Source organism: Cornus florida, unplaced genomic scaffold, assembly GCF_030987335.1.
Source record: "Cornus florida cultivar Cherokee Brave unplaced genomic scaffold, ASM3098733v1 CherokeeBrave_3.0.0_Hap2_Chr06, whole genome shotgun sequence".
Taxonomy (NCBI): Eukaryota; Viridiplantae; Streptophyta; class Magnoliopsida; order Cornales; family Cornaceae; genus Cornus; species Cornus florida.
In genome coordinates, this window is record NW_026775576.1 from 91,762,772 (window position 1) to 91,789,648 (window position 26,877).

At 35.0% G+C, this 26,877-nt stretch overlaps 4 protein-coding genes across 11 annotated transcripts; 2 read left to right on the forward strand and 2 right to left on the reverse strand.

Annotated features, from left to right (window-relative positions):
* Positions 1 to 1,443: 1,443 nt before the first annotated feature.
* On the reverse strand, positions 1,444 to 4,426 carry LOC132312877 (laccase-17-like). The gene is made up of 6 exons (XM_059811428.1): positions 4,255 to 4,426; positions 3,956 to 4,107; positions 3,582 to 3,826; positions 3,336 to 3,464; positions 2,017 to 2,979; positions 1,444 to 1,709 (listed from the first exon to the last, which is right to left on the reverse strand). Exons 1-6 carry the CDS (start codon positions 4,363 to 4,365, stop codon positions 1,579 to 1,581), a joined length of 1,731 nt encoding a protein of 576 aa, XP_059667411.1. The 5' UTR covers positions 4,366 to 4,426; the 3' UTR covers positions 1,444 to 1,578.
* A 3,049-nt stretch (positions 4,427 to 7,475) lies between these two features.
* On the forward strand, positions 7,476 to 12,590 carry LOC132312880 (syntaxin-22-like). Its single transcript, XM_059811432.1, has 7 exons — positions 7,476 to 7,969; positions 9,215 to 9,308; positions 9,528 to 9,766; positions 10,124 to 10,198; positions 10,923 to 11,080; positions 11,199 to 11,299; positions 12,129 to 12,590. Exons 1-7 carry the CDS (start codon positions 7,791 to 7,793, stop codon positions 12,192 to 12,194), a joined length of 912 nt encoding a protein of 303 aa, XP_059667415.1. The 5' UTR covers positions 7,476 to 7,790; the 3' UTR covers positions 12,195 to 12,590.
* A 1,832-nt stretch (positions 12,591 to 14,422) lies between these two features.
* LOC132312878 (heat stress transcription factor A-1b-like) lies at positions 14,423 to 18,929 on the reverse strand. 3 transcript variants are annotated; one of them, XM_059811429.1, is made up of 3 exons: positions 18,441 to 18,910; positions 15,366 to 16,696; positions 14,423 to 14,625 (listed from the first exon to the last, which is right to left on the reverse strand). In XM_059811429.1, exons 1-2 carry the CDS (start codon positions 18,687 to 18,689, stop codon positions 15,410 to 15,412), a joined length of 1,536 nt encoding a protein of 511 aa, XP_059667412.1. In that variant the 5' UTR covers positions 18,690 to 18,910; the 3' UTR covers positions 14,423 to 14,625; positions 15,366 to 15,409. The 3 variants fall into 3 exon arrangements, with proteins under 3 accessions (XP_059667412.1, XP_059667413.1, XP_059667414.1); XM_059811430.1 differs by lacking the exon at positions 14,423 to 14,625 and adding an exon at positions 14,632 to 14,778; XM_059811431.1 differs by lacking the exon at positions 14,423 to 14,625 and having other exon boundaries at positions 14,833 to 16,696; positions 18,441 to 18,674; positions 18,800 to 18,929.
* Positions 18,930 to 21,558: 2,629 nt separating this feature from the next.
* On the forward strand, positions 21,559 to 26,777 carry LOC132312881 (histone acetyltransferase MCC1-like). 6 transcript variants are annotated; one of them, XM_059811439.1, is made up of 7 exons: positions 21,559 to 21,795; positions 23,082 to 23,161; positions 23,644 to 23,799; positions 23,896 to 24,040; positions 24,264 to 24,363; positions 24,446 to 24,674; positions 26,327 to 26,777. In XM_059811439.1, exons 3-7 carry the CDS (start codon positions 23,678 to 23,680, stop codon positions 26,523 to 26,525), a joined length of 795 nt encoding a protein of 264 aa, XP_059667422.1. In that variant the 5' UTR covers positions 21,559 to 21,795; positions 23,082 to 23,161; positions 23,644 to 23,677; the 3' UTR covers positions 26,526 to 26,777. The 6 variants fall into 6 exon arrangements, with proteins under 6 accessions (XP_059667422.1, XP_059667421.1, XP_059667423.1 ...); XM_059811433.1 differs by having other exon boundaries at positions 21,560 to 21,795; positions 23,519 to 23,799; XM_059811437.1 differs by having other exon boundaries at positions 21,560 to 21,795; positions 23,576 to 23,799.
* Positions 26,778 to 26,877: the final 100 nt, after the last annotated feature.

Below are 26,877 nucleotides of genomic sequence, written 5' to 3' on the forward strand. Positions count from 1 at the left end.
GGCAAAAACTGAAATTTTCGGCCTGATGCGGGAATTGGGAGTCAAGCAGCAGGTACGGCTCTCCAGTTATTCCAGCTATTGGAAAAGTTTCTCTTTATTTTGAGTGCGTGTGTTGTATTAAATATGAGCAATACTTCAAAAAAGGTTGGCTAATTTGAAGCCATAGTCTACGCCACAAAAATGTTTTTGGTGAAATGTCAATGGTGGCTTCCTCGCATATATACGGAAATGTTCTTCCTCTTTTCCTTGTATAGCTTAGAGGGGATGATTTTTCACCTTTTGAAGGTGGGACTGAAATATGCAACAACTGTTTCTGGGTGGAGCTTATAGAGGAGTATATATAATTATATAGTGTGTTTCAATTATAAAACAAAGTCATTGTTGTTGTTTTTATTTCCTTGGGTTACACATGTACAGTTTTTCTAAACTTGTAAATTTCTTTAACTGATATTATCTCAGTAGAGGTATGTGTAAATAAATATTATATTGGATAACATAATTCTTTATATTGGATAATTATTTATTTCTACTCAAACTCAAATGAATCATTATCTTGATGAGGACCGTATTTGGACAATCTAAGTTATTTATGATACATAGTCCCGATTTTGCTCTTTATTCCTAAAAATTATCTTATTGTTTTTATCCCAGATTAGCTGAGGTGAGATGGCGTTCACGACGACGATGCTGTCATGGAGCGTAATTGACTTCAGTAAGGGCATGGGTCTGCGATTTGAGGAAGAAGACGATTGAGGACAGAGGTTGACCCGGCGCTGACAATGCAGACGAACAAGGAGGAACTTGGCAATGATGTTTGGGCAGTGGTGGACCAGAGAAGATTGAGGAGGTAGCGGAGGTGACCCACATCGGCGGCGAGGACGCCAGAGAGATTGAGCTCAGAGAGGTTCTTGTCGGATTTGGTGTTCATTTTGAGCAGCAGTACCACGCCTCTCTTTCCTAAGGTGCAAACTTGGAATTAAGGAATTTATAGCAATCTTCCTACTATTAAACCGTCGTAGCTTGCCGGTTTTAATGAACACTTCCCTCTCCGCAGCGGCAACAATGAAGAAGAAGGGCCAATTTCACAAAATAATTATATTTATATATATATATATATATATATATATATATTAAAATGTGTTGCTAAGGGCATTTTAGTCTAAGTTTTATAAATTGGATCTATTTGCACAAATGTCATAGCTTAGGGGTGTTTTTTGCAATAAAGGGGTGCAATATGCACTATATGCATACTATAGGGGTGTTTTTTGCACTTCACCTCACATAATAATTAAAATTTTTGAATTAGGTCGCAAACACTAGACTCGTGATAAATCATAAATGGTATCATAGTTGAGCTCAGTTTGTTTGGGCGGATGAATCTCGGCTGTTTGTTCTTTTCTTTGAGTGGGCCCGTGAAAATGCAACCCAAAGCAATCATCATCATAAGCTAAAAGCCTAAAACTTTCTTTTCCTTTGCCCTCTCTGGGCAGAGGTGGGAACAAGAAAAAAAATGAAGAAACAAAAAAGAATTAACGTGAAATAACACTACACAAATAAATGCTAAAGAGAAAATCATGATCAACATTTGGGAAGATCAGACGGCGGAGGTTGCAGCTTTTGATTCGGACGCTTTCCATCGTTCACAACCCAGGCCATTTTCAACCCCCAGCTTGTGTGGACTTCCAGGTGGCAATGCATGAACCATACCCCTGTTTACACATCATCACGAAACATCGTCAAATTATTAACCCTTTGATTTCAACAGCAATACAATTTACTGATTACTTGTCACACTATGTGACTATGTACCATGGTCCATATTCACTTAACATGTAATTAAAAAAAAAGAAAAAAAGATTTTTTAAATGATTAATTGTGAAGTTGAAGGTCCAATTTTGAGAATTTTATTCAATGCATCTTTTCAAGGAATAGAAATCCCTTTACTTATATTTCCGGGTTGAATTTTCGTTCTAAGTAGCATTAATTTTCCATAGCATTACATTCATTGATACTCACCTGGATTGTCTGCAAGAAATCGGATAGCAACCCAACCGCCGGAGGGGACACCGACAGTGTTTCTCTCCGGTGGGTCGACAAGGTTGAACTTAGCCGGATCATTGTTGGGGTCATAGTTTCCGAAACCCTGACCCACAATAAAGAAGTTGAAGCCATGGAGGTGAAGAGGGTGGCTTTCTGCACCAATAATGCTTGTGTCCTGCATGACCAGCTCCACACTAGTTTTGAATGGAAGCACCACCACTTTTGTGCCACTGCTCACCATAATGTTGTTTGGTGGAGTGCCTGTATAATTAAACTTGAAAGGTGGGTTTGCAGGAAAATCAGTGGTGTATACACCCTTTGATTGTCCGAAGAAGTGAGCTTGAAGTAGAGCCGTGTTTGGCTGCACAAATGACACATTGTTAATAGCAGCAGCCACCCTAGTGTTGTTTGTGCAGGTTTGGTTCTTAGAGCATGTGCTTATTCCTAGCCCCACGGTGAAGAAAAATCGCTTATTGACAGTCTTTGGTACATTTGCAGGGAACTTCTTGGTGGCCAAACTGCGAAGTTTGTTGGTGAATTTTGTTGCAAACAATGTGTCATTGAATTTAGGAAGTTTTGGTTTCAAAAGTGGGAGGTTCTTCTTTTGGGATTTTGTGGCGGAGGAAGGGTGGTGATATTCAAGGATTCCGGCGGTTGTGGTGTTGTCAAAGGTTGCAGGACCAGTGGCGTAAGGCCTAGCCGCCATTAGGAAGGTGGCACTGTTAGGGATGTTAGAGTTGGCCTTGAGGAGTACATTGGTGGTCTGTCCAGGGGTAATGAGAACAATGCTGGTCTTGAATGGCTTAACATAGACAGCATCAGCTTCCACAACCGTGACCGTGTGGTTAGCAATACTGAAGAATAGCTCGTCATTGAGTGCAGCATTGATCAGACGGAGGAGGTATGTCTTCCCTGGCTTCACTTTCAGTTTGAAGGTATCTGCAAATATATAGTTTGTCTTATTTCAATTCACAAATAAATAATTTCTCCCAATTAATACTAAAATTTATCAATCAAAAGTGGTTTTTTTTTTTTTTTTTTTTTTTTTTTTTCATAATTGTCATAGTGTATTTTTTGTGAATGCATGTTTGATTTAGTTATCTAAAAATAATTTTCGAGACTTAAAAAACATAAAATTATTTTCAAATAACTACAAAAGGTGGTTATGTGAAATTGAGTGTTCTCTAAATATATATATATTTTTTTAAAGTGTAAAATAAAAGTGTTTTTTTAGTTGTTAGAAAATAGAAAACCATTAACCAAATAAACCTTTGTATTTCAGTCATTATATATACCTTTAGCTGAGCAGTTGTACAATGGTCCTGGAAGACCATTAATGGTGAAGGCATCAGAATTATTTGGGGCTCCACCAGATTGCAGTGCTTGGCTGATAATTGTCTCTGTATCTGCCTTCCACCATTCACCTGCAATCCAAGACAAAGTCATGTCATTGAAAATGAGAACAATTCAATAATTATAGACAGTGATTAACAAATTTTTAATATTTTTTTTCTGCTACATGCATGATCAACTTAAATTACCAAAAATGATGGGGACTTCTTTGTGGGGTTGTGGGAAAGGGTACGGAACGTGTCGTTTTGGGAGGATGACAATAGGTCCATAGAGAGTGGCTCTCAGCCATGAAATGTGAGCATGCCACCATAAGGTTCCTCTTTGGCCAGTAATGGTGAAGTTGTATACATAGCTTTGGCCTGTCTGAATTGGACATTGTGTAATATATGCAGGTCCATCTGCCCATCCACTCCTAAGCTGCCTGATCCCATGCCTGTCATGCCCAAAAGTTCTAGTCATATAATATATATACAAAATCAAAATTAATGTAGCAAATTAACACTCACAAGTCACAACCACCAGAAGAACTACATATAATCATAACAGGGTGGTGGTTACGTACCAATGAAGGGAGACATTGTACTGAACATGGTTAACCACTTTAACTAACAATCTGTCGCCTTCCCTTGCAATGATCCGAGGCCCTGGAAACTGCCCATTCACAGTCACAATGCTCTTTGTTTGGCACAACCTTGTCACCTTTTGCATCTTGATCTGTAAATAACATATTAAAATCAGATCAAGTTAGGTCATATTATATATGCAGTACATTTCTTGATGCATTAAGCTAGCTATATATCTATATATATATATATATATATGTATGTATGTATATTGATGTACATAAATTGCAATACATACATCAAACTTGTAGTGCCTGGTAATGCCAACATGTTTTGCAATCACAAGCTCTGCAAAAGCTAACAAAAAACTCAAAGCAAAGAGTAAGACCTTTGGGGAGCAAAAACCCATGTCTGTGTGTACTTTGGCTGATGGAGAAGATAACAAGAGACAATTGGTAATTTGTGTGACTCAAGCTTGATTGATGGAGATACAGAGAGCAAGTGAAGAGTGTATATATAGTGAGCAATTAGATGGTGCTTTTGGTTAATTAGGTGCTTAATATGGGATTATCACCTACAAGACAGACCATACCTCCAAATAACAGATAATGTTGAATTAATTGACATAGGCTTTTGGCCAACCTTACTTTGAGGGCTGTCCAAGTTAGATTGTCTTATTTGATTAAATAATAAATTTAACGGTTTTCACAGAGTTCCCAGAATGCCCTTTTCCACAAAACAAATGATTTAATTTCCAAACTTGTTTGAACAGCAAAATGAGGGTATAAGAGTCACTATATTGGGAATTTTCAATTCATTGAAAACAACTTATATGGTTTGAGTAGAAAATAAAATAGACATGATTTCATTGAGTGAAATGGATTGGACAATTAATCAATTTAATTTGGAGCATTATGTTGGCAATGGTTGCCTGGTAGCCTTCAACCTCCTACCATTGTTAGCTGTCGGTTGTTCCTTACTGTACAAACTATAACAGCTTTGATGTCTACTGAAGTCAATCCCTTTCCCTCCTAAAACAAATGCATTCTAATATTAACCACATGTATTCTGAATACTTCATTATAAAGTTAAGCAAAGCTTCTTGTACAATAATAGTAAATTTGAAAATTAAGTAAGACTTACTTTTGTCAGGTGGTAGTATCGGGCCTTTTAGAACGCTCTATAATCTATCATCAGGTATACAATATTCTGATCCACATGCCTCGGACAATTACTGAGAAAACTTTGTTCGGTTCAAACAAAATTTTGATACTACGACAGCAATAAGGAATACCCATTGTCACCTACCCAATAAAATAACAAAAGAAAAAAAAAAAAAAAAAAAAAAAGGAAAAAAAGAAAAGAAAAGAAAAGAAAAACTCATTGCCTAATGTCCCACCAATAAAGGCTTCATTTTGCAAATCGGTGAGTCCAGTGTTGTCAAAGGCGAGCCTAGGCGTATGCTCAGGCTCATACACGTGCAACACTTACGCCTGTTGTGTGCCTATGTGCGCCATTGATAACATTTGCGCTCTTAATAAGGAATATGAATATGCTTTAATAATAATTTAATTTTTTAATTGTGCGTCTTGCTTCACTAAGCGTACTTTGCCTTGCGCTTAGGCTTCAAAAGACCTCTAGTGAGCCTTTGACAATATTTACAGGAGTTTCATAAGCACAACATTTATCATTTAGCATAAACCAAAAATTGTATACAAGGACCAAATCAATGAGTTCGATCATTTTTCATTTTACTAGTGCCTAAAACATAATGATTAATGACCTTTTATTGGAAAACAAAGAACTCATGTGGCTGGACTATTAGTGACCTTCTTGTTCCTGGTTTTCAAGAATGACCTTATTTTAATCTCTTAATTTTCAGTTATCATTCTTCATATGCACAGAAATAATGTAAATTTGAAGTTTCCTAACAGTTTTCATTGGGTCAGTATCTTCATAGAATCGTATATTTGTAAAGGTTCTTACGTATGCAATTTCTAGACTTAATATTCATAAATTCATGTGCCTAACACCACCAATTCTGAACAATTTATCTACAAAAATATATTAATTTTCTTCAGGCAATTATTTGTTATAATTTACATATTACAATATTAAGTAGTTCATGGATCTTTCTAATTGAACAAACACTCCTGATGATGAAGCAACGCAGTCTGTATTACTCAATTCAGATTATCATAGATGGTTCGATCTTCGTCCATGAGATACGGACATGCTGTGAAGTTGTGTGCGCATAGCTCTCACTAGTTTGCATTGGTTTGAAGATGTTGAATGCCATGCTTGTTTCGACAAAAAACAGTCTTAGATTGCCATTTAAAACTTGATCCACAGTTGCTTCTTTGGAACTAAATTGTTGAAAATGTGGCTGTTCTTAAATGTGAAATTGTATGATGTATCCCTAAAAGCTATGAATTTGTGCTCTGCTGTGGTTTATTTCTGTAGGATGGACTTTTGCTCTGTTCTTGCTCTGTTGAGAGTTTTGGTTGTATGGTGTTGGTTATTTTGTGACTGCCTTCTTGAAGCCTTGTCTCTTGGTGCAGTACTTTTCCGTACCTACACAACTACTCTTATTACTTACCCAAAAAAAATAATAATTAAAAAAAAAAATGTTGACGGCTGGCCTAAGTTTTTGCAGCCTTATTTGACTACACAAGTATTCTTACAAGTTACAATACAACACCATTCATAAGTATTATCAACTGGTAAGCTGGCCAAGCTTTTTCCATTTCTTATATTGCAAAAACTAAATTTAATTTCCATGCCTTGCTTAGAAATAGAAAACAGAAAAATAAAAGCTCAATATTCCAACAAAATTATTGATTTTCACCCTTGCATAAACATGTTCCGGAAGTTAAAAAAGTTAGCACACTCTTCTTCGTAATCTCCTCAAGAAAAAAAAAAAATATATATATATATATATATCAAAACCGAAAATTTTAATTAGGAAACACAAATCCTCCGGAAAAAAGAAAAAAGAAAAAAGGCAATGAATTAATTATATGGGTAGAAAAAAGGCGGTCAATTTTTTGCAAACCAAGAGTAGTTAATCCAGAAGTGAAGCAAGATTAACATTTGGGAAGAATTGGTGGTGGAGGAAGCAACTTTTGATTGGGAAGCTTTCCATCTAAGACAAGACAAGCCAAGCCATCTTCAAGCCCCAGCTAGTGCGGACTTCAGGTGACAATGCATGAACCACACCACTGTCCACAAATAGTACTTGTCATCCATCCTCACTCTTACTAACTTGAAAAACGTTAGAAAATACAATTAAAAGAAGAAATATAGTTTTTCGAGTAATGTTATTTAGATCGATTATTCTAATTTATTGACTTAACGGAGAAGATTTTTATCCATTTAATGTATGATATAAGCTGAAATGTGAATCTCATTCACTACAATTCACCCCCACTTATTGCATTTTGCTCAGTAAAATGATAATTCCTTTGATTGGATAGTTCAAGTGATAATTCCAAAGCAAATAAAAATAAAGAAATAAAAAATTGATAGTTGAAGTAAATAAGTTAAATGAAACTTAAAAACCAATGATTAGGGTAGCATTATTGTAGGTAGGAGTAGGGCCCATGGAGATATACAAAGGCAAAAAGCCAAAAACTAGGAAACTCCACGAGCAACTTCCTCCTCTTGTCGTCATTACCTAAAATTGCACACAGTAACACACATTACATTACTCGTAGTAGTCTCTCCTATATATTATTCTCCGCCAAATAAACTCCAAAACCTTTCCTTCTTCTTCTTCAACCCTTTCACTTCCTTAATGTGAATTCAACCCGTTCACTTACTTTACAAGGAAACATGAGCTTTGAAGATCTTGAATCAGGTCGGCATTTTTGTTCTAATGAAAGACAAAAACAAGACCTCTCCCAGGCCGTTGCAGGCGGCGTTTTCCAGCTCAACACGGCGGTTGCCTCTTTCCGGCGTCTCGTAAACACCCTTGGCACTCCCAGGGACACCCTTCAACTTCGTCAAAAGCTGTTAGTATATATATTGCTTTTTCTAATTTTTCATTTCCATGTTATTTAACCTTTTTTTTTTTCATCCCATACTACTTTTAAAAAGAAAAGTTTTTATTTTTTATTTATATTGTTCAATGTGTTGTTAGGTTGCCAAAAAAGAATAATTGAATATTGAAGTGAGGAGAAGGAAAGGGAAAAACAGTTTGAATGTAATGCATTTTGTTTCGAGGAAAGGAAAATAATAATAATAATAAGAATAAAACTCACTCCTATTGAGCCATTTGTTATATATATGTAGGAAAAGTATTTTATTTTTGTGACATTTTCTCAGCTACTAAAAGGTCGAAATTTTGGGTTTTATTTAATGAATGAATTATGGGCTTCGAGCAATTGTGAATGCATGTAATGTTGCGGTTAGGGGTGCACACGGTCCGGTTTGGATCGAATTGAGAGTTTTTTTGGACCAAACAATTTATAATTGTTTCACTATTTTTGAAATAAGACTGAACTATAATATCCATGGAACCAAACCAAATTGTAAAAAACCGGTTTGGTTTGGTTCGGTTTGTCAGTTTAAGTTGATTTCCTTTTTATTTTATTTTTTAAAAACAAAATTTCTTATTTTTCCCTGTATATAATACATCAGGAAACCGACAATGACTAGATGACAATCACATATGCATTGTCAATAATATCAGGCACCTGTGACTTGTGAAACAAACAAACAGACAGTGACCAGATGATCACAAGAAAAAAAATACAACATTCCCTGTTTACCATTTAGAGATACTGGGAAAAGAAAAAAAAAAAAAATAAAAAAATAACTCAAAATTTCAAAAAATAAGAGAGATGAAGTACGGAATAGCTAATGTTTGAAGCTCCCAGCTATCATAATTATTTCTTACCATGGCTAAATGTATATAGATTTAGTTCACTAATCACTATGAAGTTTAAAAAAATATGAATATATATATATATATATATATATATATATACATATATATAATATAGGTTATATAACGGTTTGGTCCGGACCAGGCGGTAACACCCCAAATCAGGACTGAACCAAAAAACTACGATTTCATAATTTTGGACTCATATTTAAGATTTATTTGTTCCCTCACTTTTTGCGGTTTTGTTTTTTTTTTTTTTTTTGTTCTGTTTTTTTTGAGGTAGTGTAGATTATATATGGAATGATTGCTGCTTGGTATGTTATATGTCTGTTATATGCCAATTTTGACATCAGATTGACTTCACTGGCAGGCACAAGACAAGGCTACACATTGGGCAATTGGTGAAAGAGACTTCAGCAAAGCTTAAGCAAGCTAGTGAAACAGATCGGGATGCTAAAGTTAGTGTAAGTTTGTTCCTACAAAAATATGTTCAGTTGACAATTTTCAAAAATTATTTTATAAAAATTTGGTTAAAAATTGGTCTATTTTCATATAATTATTATTATTATTTTTTTATAATTATCTGAAAACAGTTTTCTGAATTGTAGAGAACTGTTCTAAAAAAACTGAACCAAACAGATTCTTTTCCATTGTCCATTTGTAAACTTTTGCTTCAACTTCAGGCGAGCAAGAAGATTGCTGATGCTAAGCTTGCAAAAGATTTCCAATCAGTTCTTAAAGAATTTCAGAAGGCTCAAAGGATTGCATCTGAGAGGGAAACAAATTATGCTCCTTTCATTCCCAAGGAAGTTTTTCCATCCAGGTATTTAGTGAACTTCTTAATTACTATTATATGGTTAGATTTGTTTATTGTTGCGTCAAATTATGCTCCTTTCATTCCCAAGGAAGTTTTTCCATCCAGGTATTTAGTGAACTTCTTAATTACTATTATATGGTTAGATTTGTTTATTGTTGCGTCTGGAGCACCGAATCAGTATTTGAAATTGGAACAAATTTCGTCCTAATTTTTAACTAAATTGTTCTCCATTCCAAATTCAAGCCGCTGATTCGGTACTCTAAACATAGCGTATGCGTATTCAATTTCAATTTCAATGCATCGATTCGGTGCTTACAAACGATAGTATAATTACATCTCAATACACTATACTTGATAATCCTTGTATATTCTAATAAGTTGGTATATCACTTATATTGTATTTAAGATAAACGTACTTTTGCATACTCAATTCTTGATGTCTTTGATCACATTTTATACAAGCAACACTGCAGACAAGATGGAGATAAGTCCATCCAGAAGCACCAAACAGTTGTCTCTTCTTGTAGAACCTAAAAGGTGAGCAATTTATGGTATACAAATGTATATTATCTGTATGATTCAAATTCATAAATTGTTTACTTTCGGGAGCTCATTGTCATGGTTTGTGTGGGCAAATGTATCCTGCTACAGCTTGAAATTTGCTGAATAATGTTTTCTCCGCTCAACATACTAAAAAGCAATAATTTTGTATAAAATAATGTCCAAGGTGCTGAATAATGTTTTCTCCGCTCAACATACTAAAAAGCAATAATTTTGTATAAAATAATGTCCAAGGCTAGGTCTGTTTCCCCTCACCAAAAAAAAAAAAAAAAAAAAAAAAACGATCACTTTGAAAAAAATTATGTCAAATGTTAGGTATGTTTCCAGTCTTCTTCTCCTCCCAATACCCAAAAACAACCATTTTGAACAAAATAATGTCAAATGTTAAATCTATCTCCCGTTTTCTCCTCCCAGTAAATTAAAAACAGTCACTTTGTACAAAATAATGTCAAATGTTAGGTTTGTCTCCCTTTTTCTCTTCCTTCGCTTTGTACAAAATAATGTCAAATGTAAAGTTTGTCTCCCGTTTTCACTTCCCAGCGGACTTTACTTTGTACAAAATAATGTCCGTTAGGTCTGTTTCCCCTCTTCTCCTCCCAACATCCCAGTGAGCGAAATAATATACACCAAGTAATCCAGTTTTAAAAAATTTAAAAGCTCTATCAGATAACATATCCAATTTCTACATGATTTGGTGCAGACAGGAGGTTTTACTATTGGACAATGAGATTGTTTTAAATGAAGCCATTATTGAAGAAAGAGAGCAAGGAATCCAAGAAATTCAGCTGCAGATAAGTGAGGCGAACGAGATTTTCAAAGATCTGGCTGTTTTGGTACATAAGCAAGGAGTTATTATTGGTTAGCCTTTTGTTTCTTCTTCTTTTTTTTACCTTGTAAATTTCCCATTCTGGTAAATACTCATCAAGCTTTGCTTGTACGTTCTATCATATGAAAAACACAACTTACCTTCTTTCAGATGATATTAGTTCAAACATCGATAATTCCAATACTGCAACTAGACAAGCTACTTCCCAACTGGCCAAAGCTTCCGAGACTCAAAGATCCAATTCATCTATGGTAACCTTTTTTCTTTTTTTCTTTTTTTTTTTTTTTTTTTTAACTCTTTTTGAATGAATAGTTTGTTTTGTGGTAAGACAAAAATACTAGCTTAAACATAAAATGGCACTGTTATCTAGAGTGACATTAAGGTTTGGAAAATTATAAAATTGACGATATCTGAAAGTCGGGTGTCTCATATTGTTGTGAGCCCACGACTAGTTAGAGTGTTTACTCTCATAGCATTGCTCTTACAGTTTTGGTCTCAAATAGTCACTAATTCACAGGACACTCTATACTAAGGTTTGTATTTTTATTTCATTTTGCTTTGTTGAACTCCTCTCTCCATATTCCACTTCAATATGCCTCTATGCATCAAACATTTTTTTTTTTTCTTCTTTTTCTTAGTTGGTACTCACACGCACATGCTTTTACTGAGGCTCGAAGTCATGACCTTCCTTTGGAAAGTAAGGATCTTGTACCACTAGGTCACTAGCCTGTTGGTATGCATCAACCATTGAAGATTTTGTAAATTGCCACCATCATTCGCCGTATCATCTGATAGGCGACCCATTTTCAAGTTCGATACGCGATTCGTATCGACCAGTTTATATTGACTTTGTCCAAATCTATTAAACCGCGACCAATATCGTGTACCATGGTTGTCATGTTAGCTTGCACTCTTGTGGAACATCAACACAATTGTGTTAGAATTGAAGTAACAATGTGTGGTTTGTTGTTCTTTGCAAGTTATATTTGTAGTTTTTGCAGAACTGTAGTTTTTATGCTCTTTACCATTTTTTATTTTTATTTTTTTGGAAAATATATTGACATTTAACTTTTCATCCAGACCTGTTTGCTGTTGGTGATTTTTGGGATCATTCTACTTATTGTTATGATACTTGTCATTGCGTGAAGTGGGTCTCAGACATAGACTTGAGGTGGTTGCTCAGACATCTGACCTGATCACATATGGTAAGCTACCCTCTCACACTTAGCAGGTATGAAGTTGATCATGTAGGCTCCGTTCGTTAGGAAGGAAGTAAATTAAATGGAAGGGAAAGAAGAAGGGAAGGATGAGACATTCCTATGGAAGAGATTATGGACTTTTCTTATTTTGTTTGGTTGGATGAAAGAGAAGAGAGAAGAACGTACCAAATTCCTTTGTTTGTTGCGAAAGAAGGAAAGAGAGAATTTTAAATTATTTTTACCATTATACTCTTCATTATTTTTTTTCTTAGTAAATAGCCATCATCTTTACTACTCATTATCTTCGCTACTCATTTAAACAGTACCATTAATTTCACTCTAATTTATTGTTTGCTTTAATATTATATATATATAATCATATTTTATCACGAATAATAATAATATAAAAAAATGTACCCCACTATCAACATATTTCGTTGATAAATATTATCCCAGTAGAGTCATGTCAAACTAAAATTCTTATTTTCAACCATTTGCGTTATATTTAACTTGCATTACAACATAAAATCTGAACACTCAAAATTATTTGCACCACTAGTTGTAGTCTTACAAATATATGACAACACTAATGAAGTAACTATGTTTTTCGAACTAGTGTGAACATGGAGTTTTTTTTTTTTTTTTTTTTTCGTTCTAAATATGGATCTTGTATGGTTCTTTATATATATATATATATATATAAGATCTAGATCTCGACCAAACAAGGATTACATGACCTGATATATATATAACACATGACTCATACCTTGATAGGGTTTTTTTCCGTGAGATGAGATGTGTAGGGCTTAATTTTTAATATTTGGAAAGGATAATATTGTAATTATCTTACTTTCTTCGTCTCGTCTTCAATATCTAACAATTTTATAATAGTTTCACTTATTTTCTCTCGTCTTCTGCCCAAATTTGGGCAGATGAAAATTTGTAAAGGAGGGATAAGACATCCCTTCTATTATCCTTTCCCTCCGTGTCTCCTTCTTACCGAATGAAATAATTTTGTTCCTTCCTTCCTATTTTCTTTCCACCCCTCTTTCTTCCTTCCTGCCGAACAGAGCAGTACAGTCTAATACTTGTATATGTGGGTCAAACACTCCAAAGGGCTATTTTATAGCCAGATCATGCAAGCGATTCCTCTTTTTGTATCAATAAAAGTTGAAACCATTTGCATCCCTTATTCATTGCTCAGCTTCCCGTTGTTGCCACCAAACCCCGTCATCTCAAATAGTCCTGCATGCTATGCGAGATCACTACAGCTGCTGATGGTTGCTATCTCGCTCAGGTAAAGTACAGTTTCAAGTATGGTAGTTATACTACAGGTCATTCTAAAATTCATCAACTCGCTTTATGTTGAGTTCAATCAACATGATTTTCCTTCTAAATGGCTTAATGCCAACTAAAATGACAGCACATGAGAATTATGGACTTCGTGCATATACAAAACAAGTTGAGATTGAGAGCAATTCCTTCCAGAAAACTACAATCTGAATCCAGATATTATGCCACAAAGCGAGAGTATTGCCCATGCCAGCACTTAAAAGCAATCACTTGCAGCAGTTACGACACAAAGTGAGAAAGTCTTGCTCAGGTCTGACCTTGAAAACAATCACTTGCAGCAGTTTAGTTTCACATGCATATTTGTGAACACGTCTTTAGCATTGCGGAACACTATTTTGGTCTGCAAGGCCGACGCAAATGGCATTTTCATGCTCATGTTATTCTACTTATGAGATGCAAAGTCCAGTCACAAAGCATCCTTAATCTAGACCATGTTAATAGGAATTGCTCGCACAAATAATTATATGTGCCGTTAAAACAGTCGATGAAGTTGTCTGATAAATATCGGGGAAAAAAAACCTCCTATAAAATAGCCACTTCACCTAAAGAACATAGAGAGAAAGAATAGATATTGCCGATTTCATATACAGCTCCTACCTCCAGCCAATTCATCTATCCCATCAATAAGCTTCTATATTGGCTGCACAACCCACAACTACGTCCGGTGGCTGTGCTAAAATCAGATATCTCATGGAGATTAGAAAAGGAAGAACATGGCATCAATATTGGATTTAATACTACTAATCTAGAGGTTCTGTGGGCTCAATTTACCGCCAGAAAGAGTCTTGTGCCCCAACTCCAATCAACCCATCCTCCAAATCGTCTCATCAAATGTAATTCATACTTCATATATCATAGCACTATATTGCATCATTAATATTTGTATGGAAGTCTCTAGATAATCACGTGCCAAAATGAAATTACAAAATATAGATAGAAGGGGTAAAAAAACTAAAGCTTCAACTTGATCTGGTCTTCCATCGTTTAACAAAAGCTTTGACTTCCCAGCAGCGCAGAGCACCAACCTACAAAAACCATATAGATATCCAAAAGTGGAAACCCAACAAACCACACTTGTCGAGTACATTCACCAAGCACATTTACAAATCCAGGACTCCGGAATTGAGTTGAATAACTTCTTTCAGATAAAAAGGGGGTGGGGGAAAGTCCTAAAAAGTCTGCACATGCATTAACAAGAAATTGGATCTCAGAAGGGAAATCCAACCAACATATGGACAAAATAATTAACATGTATGCCATTCTTTATTTGTTAAAATACATTTGTGATTCCAAGTAAATCCAAAAGTCATATGAATACATGTCATATGAATACATGATATAATGCTGACATTTGTGGAATTTTAGAGTACTGTGAAAAGATACATACATAAATACATACATTTCGTGAAAATCATTGTTTGTATAGCAAGTCTAATCTAAAAAAAGGACTCTTCTAGATCTCGTCAACACCGAGCATCAACTTGGTGAAAATGAGAAAAGGAACATGGACATGCAAAGACTAAATCAAGAATATGGAAATCAGTGGGTGAGAGCACCGCAAATGAACTCTCACTCAAGTTAGTGAAGAAGGGAATGGATGATCTGAGAACCCATAACAAATGGTTAGCTGACTCGTACAGTTAGTGAAGAGGGATGGAGATATACAAGTACCAGCCTAACAAATAGCTGGCCCTCATACAGTCAACAAAGTGGGATGGGGACAATCATCAATCACATTGTAGTAATAGCAGGTTCAAAATTTTACCTCTGGATGAAGACAGACACCAATATACAATTGGTAACCCAAGATCACCCCATTCCTGCCTCAGACGCAAGAAGCCCCATCTGTTCAGTAAGATAATTCATATGTTGGGTGTTGTTCCAACCATTCTCCAGTCCCATCCGTAGCTCCTGTTCCTTCCCAACAGCACCTTCCAGTGTGTTAGAATTGATCATGTCAGTATCGCCAGCCAGTGGGTTCACTGAAAGAAACTGTTCCCAGAAAACATCATTAATGCCTGGAAGCTTAGGGATCTCATCAAGCACGACATCAATATCAGGATCAGGAGAAAACTCTTCAGGGACAATAGGCATTGGCCTATCCACAAACCCTGACATCTTATCAATAAATCCCCTATCCCCAATTTCAGGCTCCTCAAAACTTATGTTAGGCACTTCAAAAGAGCTATCTGGTATGATTCCATGCAAATGAGAAATTTCAGGTAAAACTGTAGCTTCCTGAGAATTAAGCACATTCATTTCTGGGTACTGAGCTACTTCAAATGGACTAGATAGCACATCAGGGGATGATTGGATCTCAGAATGGGCAGCTGAGGAACTACTGACAGGAAATCCTGGTTCTGCCGGCGAATAAGATTGCATAGACATTGGTAGCACCTCTGAAAGGGTCACCCCAGAGATTCGACTAGAAAAGTTACCACTATCTAATGCATTCGACGGAGACGGCACATCATCAATCATGAAACTGTTGGAATTGTTGATTGACGGTTCCAGCCTTGCAGATGCATTCATCTTCAAGATCTGCCTAAGCATTGCTTTTGCTGCCTCGTTCATAAGAGGCTGGTACTTGACAATCTGTCCATCGGGTGAAGCAGCACCAAGCTTGACCACTGGACTTTCTTCGTCCTGCTTATGGAGTCTCCTTTTCTTGTTAACTCCAGAAATGTGTCTGTTGCTTTCATTTTGCTGCTGTACCAGCTGGGCTAAGAAGCCAGGGCTTTGCATGGCCTTCGCAAGGAATGACATCATTTGCTGCTGCCGCTGTTCCATCACCTGAACACGCTGCCCAACAGTTTGCAGCTGGTTATCTGTTGTTTGCTGCTGCTGCCTCAACCTGACGAGCTCCTGCATAAGGACGTTTTTGTCCCTTTTGAGACTTTCTACCTCTTCTTCAAGCCCAAACTTCCCTACCTCAACGCAAGACCCAACTGACGTGCTCTGGACTTGAGGAGGTTGTTGATGACTGGAGACATGTGTAGTCTTTCGCCTGCTAATACTCTTTAAGAGGTGTTTCTGGCCTCTAAGAAACCCCTCATTTGCAAATTCCCAGCGGTCAGAATCCACCTTCTTGAAACCCTGCTAGATCAAAGATAAAATAAATAAAAAACAAAAACAAATATTAAGAACAATCAACAGCATGATACATTGATAAGAAAATTATGTGAAAGACACTAGCAAAGGCAACATGTAGAAGAATTTGCATCTGAACTTTATTGGTTTTGAAAAGATAAATTATAAAAACACACACTTGGTCCCTAACTTTGGAAAAGCATGCAGTAGGCACATGGAACTAAACCAACATCAGTTGAATTCATTATGTTCAATTATAAATTTTAAGCAACAAAATGCTCCTAAAGGAACTACACAGAAGCAACTGTCTGAAAAAATACCCACCAATGACTAATGCACCAAAATTTAAAATAAATAGAAAAAGAAGAAGAAGAGAGGTTAACACCAAAACTCCAATAAGTTTACAGGGAAAAAAAGAAAAAGATAAAAAGAAAAGAAAAAAGAACTACCCTATTAAGGGCACAAATGAACAATATGATGAATTTGATATATAGTGGAGAATCTATGCATATCTACGACATATAACCAATGATAACCAACTAAAACAGCCCAAAGGCAGTAACATATCTCACATCAAATTATGGTCGTTGCAGTAGAGCCATAAGGCCAGCATTAGAGTCATAATAACCCCATGTCAATAAAGCATGCCACTAGATTATTTATAAAACATTAAGTTAAAAGCTGTTGCATGTCAGAGATACATAGAAACTACCAATTCAACAAGACGTTTTAGTTACACTTGCAGCAGCAGATCAGATAAACTCAGAAAATAATCAAATAAAACGGCGAATTCCCACAAGCACATTGTGTTTTAACTAAAGGTAGGCATAATATATCCTCAAAATGTTGTTTTGAAATTCTCCATCCATTCAGTTGTTGCAGCTGTTCCCAAATTAAATTGTTGGCATAAAGATCATGAAGAATATCCTTCACAGGAATGTTAACCATGGGTAATGGGCTGGCATATATTGCTTCACAGACATCATAAAATATCATTGCTCTTACACGATTCAACAATCTATTTTGCAGCTTTGACATCACTGCAGAACATCATACTATTTTATGACAAACCATTCCATCAAATTTGGTACCACCAATCACCATTATCTTTCAAAAAGAAAGTCAGTTAAAATTTTAGGTACACATTCGGTGTTGTTAAAATTCCCAGTTAATAACTTGGAGATCCCAAATTTTTTAAACTTTGACTGTATTTCACAGAATCTCAATGAAATTCTACGTTATCTTCTGATGTTTTGGCCAAAATAGTGAAAAAATAACGAAAAATACTGTAACAATAAATTTATTGCAACATATGTTACTGAAGTTTCAAGAGTCTATTTAACTTATAAACTTACAACTAAACTAAATTAAAGGGACATTACCTAATTTTGGTCCTGCTATAGCAGGTCCTAAGATGGGGAGACTCAAGTCAAGACTGCTCTGAGTCTCAAACTTGCACCAATGACACTGAAGTTTTATGCGTTAAATGGTAAGTCACAAGTATTATAATTTCTGATAAGCCATTTAATAAGTCAATTTTATAAAAAACAATTAATGATCCGGAAGTTCCATTTATACAATAATTCCATAAACCTGGGAAAGACCCTAATCCAATTTGCAACTCCATCCGAGTAAAAGTGAGAGCATTCATAAACAAAATTCAGAAATTATAGTTTCTGATTAACCAAAAATCACTGGAAAATAAATAAATAAATCACTAATGAATGAATAGATAAATAGAAATACCCACATAAGTATTCAACTGTCTGACGAAACTAGAGAAGTTGTTGTGCTTGAAATGCTTGGGCAAAAGATCTTTGGAAAACTCCGGTACGTTCAAGACTACAAAGCTGTTGTTACTGCTACTCCATGACACCACCGAGTCCGTTGACGGATCATCCACCATGTCGTATGTTTTGCTCAGAAATGGTGGAGGAGAATTCCCAATCACACTCGCTTCCGAGCTCACCATCGTCGCTGTTTCCTGAACTCCGTCCATCAGAAATCAATCCAACGATAATAATTTAGAGATAGTAGATGTATACCTAGATTCTATATATATACATATAGCGAGAGAGCAATTGAGGGGATTAGAGATAGAAAAGAAACCCTAAATCACAGGAGATGGGTTGTTGTGCAGCAAGCTGAAGTGGTTGTGGGTGCGCAAGTGTGAGAGAGAGGATCAGTCATTAAAAGGAAGGAAGAGGGAGAGAGAGAGAGAGAGACCGGAAAAACTGGCACCAAGCGGTGAAAAGTGCACGGCAGAAATGTCGAGGATGGTTCATTGCGCCAGCGAGGCATCTTCTTTTAATTTTGCCCCCTTATTTTTCTCTTAATTATTGAAGGATGCTATTTATTTTGGACAAATATCAAAAACTTCGGCCACTAGTGTAACCACTTGTAACACTCTCCCTCGCAAACTTGTTGCGGTCGGCCACCTTGCATACTCTGGTGGCTCACTCCGATATCTTTTGGGTTGGACGCTTGGCGTGGGGGTACCGGATTAAAGATTGAGTATGACTTTAATACCAACTATAATAAATGGGCGCTTAACCATTTGATTCAAAAACTTAAGTTGGTGAGTACGCTACATATCTATCCATTTATACCTAATCACTCTTCCATTTGGATTCGACCTGAGATCAATATCCCCTTGTAACAAATAGGCTGTTGGTTATCACGATGAGTCATGCTTAGTGCAGGGTAATTTTTTTTAACACATTTAAATTATGTTTCAATAATACATTTATTTAAATTTTAACATAAATTTGACATTAAAATAAGAACAATAATAATATGTTAGAACATTATTTAAGTAGTTTAATATTAGAAATAATAATATGGAGTATTGAAAATGATTTCAGTAACTTTCGGTCCGAGTTTTGAACTCTTGTCATCAAATTCGAAACATATCATGTTACGGTAACAAGAAGATACAAGAAGGCTCAATGAAAAAATAAAAAAGATTTCAATATAGTTAAAACTCGCCTCACATTTGTTCAATATTCAATGTTTAAAAAATTGATTAAAATTTAGAGCACATCCGTTGAAATATGATTTCAGTATGTTGAATGTTTTTACTGTGGTAAGAAATTGCTTCACCAGAGATAATTTGAACTTGTCCATCATAAGAATCCGTGACTTAACGGACATTTTACTCTGGTAGGATGATCTTCAACAATAGTAACAAGTAAGATAGATAGATTTATTTATTTATTTATTTACAATCATTAATGACTTTTTCATGATTTGAAAACATTGCTTGATACCTTGGTTATGTCCTTCTCCCACCACACAACCAATCAATAAATCATCCATTGATCACTTATTTAAAACTGATCATAATAGCTCACTGGGTGTCAGTATTGAATGGGATGATTTTTATCGTTAAGTCATAATTTCAGAGTTAAATACTAGATTTGTTTAAAGAATTTATTTGTTTTTTTTTTTTAATAAGATTTTGTCTATAGATTTTGGAGATTATTTTTATGATATAGAAAGTTTTTATATGTATATTTTTAATAATAATTAAGTTTGATTATAGGTCGACTTTATATACAGAATAAAACTATATATTTACCCTCCAAATATATATATATATATATATATATATATATATATATATTATTTCAATTATACTCTAGACAAAAATCTAGCTAACCTTAATCCTTAAAATAAGGAAAAGAAAGAGAAGTGGAAACGATGTTAAAACGTCCATCTTCTCCCTTTATATTTCTCTTTCTCCTCCAACTGTTCTCCTCTCTCCTTAATTTATTATTTGGAAATAAATAAAATTTTAGAATTTGAATTTCGGACTTTTAAGAGGTCATTTTTTATTGAGAGAGGAATGTTTACAATTAAAGAAAATTATACATATGTAATATATGAACACAAAATTATGCCCCGTTCAATATTTTTATCTCTCAAATTTCTGCCAATGCGCTATATTACCCCTAAAAACAAATATTGAATTGAAAATGTAACAAGTTTGTTATTTTAATATCTAAGTCAATTCTGTATGTAACTAGAAATTTCCAATTCATTCTTACTGTAAAGTTGTTTTTATTATTGATAGACTTGGAGGTCCCATTTTTTTCTTGAGTGGGAGGCTCCATTTCTAAATAAAGCAAAGGCACACATATATATGTATTTCCATCCATATGTGTGTGTATATATTCAAGACTTCAAGTATTTTATTTGTTTATAGTATGATCAAAGTTATGTATCATATAAGTTATATAGTCTCTATTGATTGGTGTGTGTGTGGTTGTGAAAGGTAATTTATTCACACCAACCATAATGAAAGTTAGATATGATACAAATATATATATAAATAATAATTATTAAAAAAAAAAGAAATTTATCCAACAATCATTATGTGTTTTAACAAATTCTTTATAATAAGATATCATTTCTATATCATACGTTTGTATATTTTTAGGGAGCAACATATTTACACATATTACTTAGTAAAAAATCCATCTCATTCTCTCATTTGTTTCTTTTATATATATATATATATATGTCATGTTCTGATATACTACTAATACATTTTACTAATAATGTGATTTGTGAACACAATTAATAACTCTTATAATTGTAATTTTGAAAAAAAAACTAAAATAAATTAACTTCTTTTATTCTATTTTCAATTTGATGTTCTCTTTCATTGTGTATCACACTAATTTTTATGGTTTATTTTATTTTATTTTTTCTTTCTAATTTTTGTGTCATTGTTAGTAATCTTTTGGAAGATAAAATAGTTTTAAAAACCGAAAAGAAAAAGAAAAAAGAAAATCTTTTAAACATTGTTTAATAGAAGTGGGGGGTATTTTAGCCATTTTGCCTCAACAGAATGTTAAACTCGGAGTAACGAGTCGTTGACGACCAGGGGGAGGCACGAAAGTATTCGATTCCAAACGTTTCTGTTTGGTTTTCCATCCGACGAAACAATTCCCGGAAAATATATTTCGAAGGAAAAGACTTTCCCTTTCTTACATCTTTCTGATTCTCTCTCTACAATATCCGATCTCTCTCTCTATATCTTTCTGTTTCTCCGAACTATCTCCGATACAGCTTTGGTATAATTACGCCACATAAAAAAGGTAAGAGCTTTGATTCAACTTTATAGATCTCATCTTGCTATCTATTATATACGCCCTAAAAGCTCAATTTTTGTGAATGTATTCGGACATCTCTATCTCTTCTCTATTCTTTGCTGATGATGATTGTTAATTTTTTTAATTTAATTTTACACTTCTCAGCATGGGACTCTGAAAAAGAATTTAAATTTGATAATTCGAACTTCGTTATTGTTGATACACGAAGTCAATTCTCTAATTATGTGTCAATCAGTGATGGAAATTGATGTTTATTTATTATCCGAATCGATTACTCCAATGAATATTAATTGTAGTTATGTGAAATAAAGTTAGATAGTATATGATTATGACTCTCTCTTTCCATTTGGAGATGTCTTGAGTTTATAAATTGGAATTTGGACCTGTAATTGGTGTTGTGTTATTCAAGAACACATGAATTTATAAATTAGATTTAGCTTGTTATGAGGTCTTGTTAACTTTGGGAAGTGATTTGACTGGAAGTACTTTGTTGTATCAAATGGCATTCTACAAAGATTGGATGAGCTTTCTTTTCAAATCCTTGTAGAAGGGATAAACCTCAAACCTTGTGTCCTTTGATGCCACCCTTCTCATGGAGTCAGCCTCCCCCACATCTACAACCTAAGTAAACAACAAACAAGGAAAATAATCAATTGCATCCAGCTCCCAGGCTTGCAACATCCTGGTAAAGCAAAGATCCTAGGCTAGCCCACTGCCCACCATATGAGACCCAAGTACAATCTGCAGCAAGACCTTCCTAATCCTTTATCCTAAAAAGGCTTGGGAATTATCCCTTTCAGAAGGTTTTCACTGCATCAGTGATCAAGTCAGAAGCTGACTTGCTAACCATATCCTAGTGAAACAGATCATTTTTTAAGCTTTTCTAGCCCTCTTTGAGCTGAAGCTGGGATCGGATTTTACTTTTCATTTGGAGGAATTTATCATCTTCTGGTTTTGTGATTTTCTAGACTGAATGGTGCTTTTGTTATAAATTCCTGTCATATATTGACCTATATATTTCTATTGGCATGTGTCTCATCTTAGTTAATCCTTTTTATCTCATTATAATTTGATAGTTGCAGTAAATAGTTTGCATGTTGTTTTTTTGCTGTTAAATTTTACTTTTTCGCAGATAATGATTTTCTTAATATAAATTTTATCATTGTGCTACAATAATTCTACTGCTTTGGGAATGGGGAACTTCTTATATTCCTGCTACACTTTAGAAGCTTTGCCTATTGGTAAAATAATTGATCCGGTTGACTCTGCAGGTCGTGGGTCAACAATCACCCCTAAAGAGTACAATAATTTCACTGGTGAACTTGGATGTTAGTTGTCTAGGAAAGAGCGGGTAATACTTTTTAACCAACTAATTTGTTCCCTTTTATCTGTATTTGAGCATACTAGCATCATATGGAACTCTATACTGATGGGTTCTAAGTTTCCTTTCACGTGCAATTTTAAGAGATGACTTACAGAAAAAAAAAATCTAATTTATCTGATACATATGCTTGATTAATATATCATCTTATAAGCAACTTCTGCTTGTTTTTTCAAACTTATCTGAGGCCATTGTTTTATTTAAGTTCATGAGAAGATTGAGAAAAAGAAAAGAGTAAGAATCTTATAGCCATTTGGGGTTTAAATGACACACGTTTCTGAAAATTCTTTTGTTTGCATCTATCTTCCCCACAACCTAATGTAACAGAAGAGAAACCAAGCAGTAGTTACAGCTACTTCTTAATCAGAACAAGCATTTTACCAGGTTCTATCGATTACTGGATGGCCCTCATGGTTGATGTAGCATAAATGGAAGGACAAATTCCTGGACAGGTACTCCAAATATATCAAAGCTTTGCTGGGATTGATGCCATATTCTTCAATGATAAACCTGAAAGGTTCCCACCGTCCAATCATATCTTATAGGCCTATACGATCCTCTGATTTAGAGGTTGTTGAGAAAATCCATGGTGATCTATTTCCTATCAGGTCTGGTGACCTCATTCTCATGTTATTTAATGGGTTGTCGGCTATAAGATGATGTCATTGCTTCTTTTGTTAACGAGCATATTGTTATTTTTGCAGGTATGAGCCTGAGTTCTTTCAGAATGTCGTTAATGGCCGTGAAATCGTGTCGTGGGGAGCTGTTGACAGTAATCGACCTAATGGTCAAAGGGACGAACTTATTGGATTTGTTACTGCACGAATTGTTCTGGCAAAAGAGAGTGAGGTGAGCCCTCAGTCTAGCTGGGCATCGCTGACTGTTGAGTCATACTGAGAGCATGGTTTCTCAAGTACATCAGGGGTTCTTAGTGCTTCATTTTGCAAGCCACATACACTACCCATAGCTAACTGAGTCCTCATTCAAGAATTTGTTTGTATTTAAGGCATAATTGGCATTTAAGATTCTGTTTCATGAGTGTATTCAATTCAAAACCGCCCTTGCCTTGCAGATAGAAGATTTGCTCAGATTTGACTCATCAAAATCAGATCAAACACTAGTTTACATTCTGACACTGGGAGTAGTAGAATCTTATAGAAACCTTGGAATAGGTAATAATTTGTTACTTCTATGGCACGTTCCTTGAATTTCATCATTCTTTCACCAATAATATTTCTGCTGTTAAAATTTCAGCTTCTTCACTTATTCGAGAGGTTATTAAATATGCCTCAAGTCTTCCTACTTGCCGAGCAGTTTACCTCCACGTGATTTCTTACAATAATCCTGCCATCCATCTGTACCAGAAAATGTCCTTCCAATGTGTACGGCGATTGTATGGTTTTTATTTCATCAATGGCCAGCATTATGATTCATACTTGTTCATTTACTATGTCAATGGGGGTCGATCTCCTTGCTCACCATTGTAAGTAAATTATTCTTCTTTTCTTGATTGTACTTGAACTACTGTAGAGATTCTAGAGAAGACCAGGTGATATCTGCTCAAAACAACTAGTGGCCCTAAACTCCTAATTATTTACTGTATATATCCTTAATTGAGGAAAAATCAAGAAATGGCAAGGAAAAGGAAGAAACAAAAAAAACACAAGATGATTTCCTATTATTTTAGAGCAAAAGTGATATTTGGAGTTAGTTCTATATTGGAGGAGAAGGAAGATTATTTTATGTGGAATTGAGTGCCTAGTTATTTTGACATCAATTTTATATAACTTGAATAATAGTTGCTGCACTTGTTATCATTTTGGGGATCATTGATGCATCATGTCTTTTTGGAAAGAAAAGGTATCATGACTTGAAAAGGTGAGTTTAGCATTATCTTGGTGCAACTAACTTCACCTTTAGAGTATGTTTTCTGAAAAGGAGCGAGAGTTTTGTGAATTTTAGTTGATGAGAAAATGGATCTTTATTAAAGAAATAGAGTGTGCAAGGGTTAAACGCTATGTTGTCGAAGAAGGGTAGAGAAGGAACTTCATGAGATAATGAGAGCAATGCTTGTAAAATTCTAAAGAGCAAAAATATAATATAAACAAAAGTGAAGAGCCGGAACTAATTAGGATGTAGATTTTGCTAAATGCCTCCAAAGGTATTGGCCCTTTGAGAAATTCTGAGCCATTTCCTCTCATAATCTGGAGCCTTTCACATCAAGTTTCAGCTAACCCTGAAGTAAGTGTCCCTTCCTTAATTCATCTAATAGATGTCAATAAATATTTTTTACATATCCAACAAAAAAGGGAAAAAAGAAGAAGAAAAGAATACCTTCCCACATTAATGTTAATCAAATGCCTAACCGGAACCTTTGACAAGAAACAGTAGTGTAACGGACATTTTGTATGTAACCCACATGATGATATATTGGTGGCCTATGAAAAAAAAAAAATTATGATGTTATAGTTGAATATATATGAAAATATGTAATCTAATAACTTATGCCAGACTAGAATCTTTTGGGAAAAATATTAATTAAAGGTACAATGGATTGTTAGTTTCCTGTATAGACTGAAAGGGCTAGCCTACTGCACAAAGTTTCCACCACTGCGGGTCTGGGGAGGGTTGATGTATGCAGACATACTTCCATATGCGGAGAGACTGTCTCCTGTTTTGAACCCGTATTTCTATGCCACAATGGATCAACCTTACCGTTGTGCCAAGACCTGCCTTCAGTTTTCAATTCTTGGTTATTTCAATAAAGAAAACAATGACTATTTCGTGTTTGTCCTTGCCACATGACTTGAGTTGTATATTATTTGTAACACCATAGCATCTTACTCTATGATTCCCAAATATAGCACTTCCAATCCCTGCACCAGCAAGCAAGAGGCAGTAACTCGGCTCTTGAAATATATGAAAACTATATTTTAGCTTTTGAAATTGGGCAAGATGCGTAAAAGATCATATTAGTGATAGTTGAATTAAGTTTTGCGGCATCCATATGGTTCTGTGGGGAATTGATAAACTCGTTTGAATATGACACGATGAGATTCCTTGTGACTGCAAGGGATGCTCACCGTGTTAGGTTTGTGCTTAATGCTTATGAATGATGATGGTAAATCCTATCAGTTTTCTGTTCTGCAGAGAGCTTTTGGCGCTTGTGGTGGCTTATGTGAGGAGTGGGTTTAAATCGGTGGCCGCAAGGCTATGGAGGAACAAGGAGGGGGACCATAGATGGCTCAAAGGTAAAGACACCTGTTGCGTTGTAACTACAACTCAAAGCAAGAGAATCCTCTCCTCTGAAGGTACTGGATGCCAGTTTGTTTAATGTTTTTATATTAGTCAGATGTTGTTATGAAAGAAATTAGGCCAAATATCATAATATTAATGTATTTATCTCCTTTTCTTCTCTTCCCCATCTTCCTTCGTCTGACCTAATATTAATGTATTTATTATCTTCTTTTCTTCTCTTCCTGTTCTTCCTTCCTATGTCCTTCCAAGTATACCTTCAAGCCATTGAACAATGTCTTATGTAGCACATTGAATGTTCTATATCAAAGTATTATCTTGATGTGCCTAATTTCTCTTTACAAGAGAAGTTACAGGATGTGTACTCTTTTCTTTCGTTTTTTTTTTTTTAGAGTAAGAAAAGCACAAATTAATTTTTCTCGTGTCAGGGT

Bases quoted from the DNA above. Each gene is read 5' to 3' on its own strand.
- LOC132312877 (XM_059811428.1), bottom strand. From the start codon at position 4,365: ATGGGTTTTTGCTCCCCAAAGGTCTTACTCTTTGCTTTGAGTTTTTTG. The intron at 4,108-4,254 runs GTATGTATTGCA...TGTTATTTACAG, and splicing joins CCAGGCACTACAAGTTTGAT to ATCAAGATGCAAAAGGTGAC. The intron at 2,980-3,335 runs GTATATATAATG...ATATATTTGCAG, and splicing joins GTACAACTGCTCAGCTAAAG to ATACCTTCAAACTGAAAGTG.
- LOC132312880 (XM_059811432.1), top strand. From the start codon at position 7,791: ATGAGCTTTGAAGATCTTGAATCAGGTCGGCATTTTTGTTCTAATGAA. The intron at 10,199-10,922 runs GTGAGCAATTTA...GATTTGGTGCAG, and splicing joins CTTCTTGTAGAACCTAAAAG to ACAGGAGGTTTTACTATTGG. The intron at 11,081-11,198 runs GTTAGCCTTTTG...ACCTTCTTTCAG, and splicing joins TAAGCAAGGAGTTATTATTG to ATGATATTAGTTCAAACATC.
- LOC132312878 (XM_059811429.1), bottom strand. From the start codon at position 18,689: ATGGACGGAGTTCAGGAAACAGCGACGATGGTGAGCTCGGAAGCGAGT. The intron at 16,697-18,440 runs GTGGGTATTTCT...TTGATCTAGCAG, and splicing joins TCAGACAGTTGAATACTTAT to GGTTTCAAGAAGGTGGATTC.
- LOC132312881 (XM_059811439.1), top strand. From the start codon at position 23,678: ATGCCATATTCTTCAATGATAAACCTGAAAGGTTCCCACCGTCCAATC. The intron at 24,041-24,263 runs GTGAGCCCTCAG...CTTGCCTTGCAG, and splicing joins TTCTGGCAAAAGAGAGTGAG to ATAGAAGATTTGCTCAGATT. The intron at 24,675-26,326 runs GTAAGTAAATTA...AAATCCTATCAG, and splicing joins CGATCTCCTTGCTCACCATT to TTTTCTGTTCTGCAGAGAGC.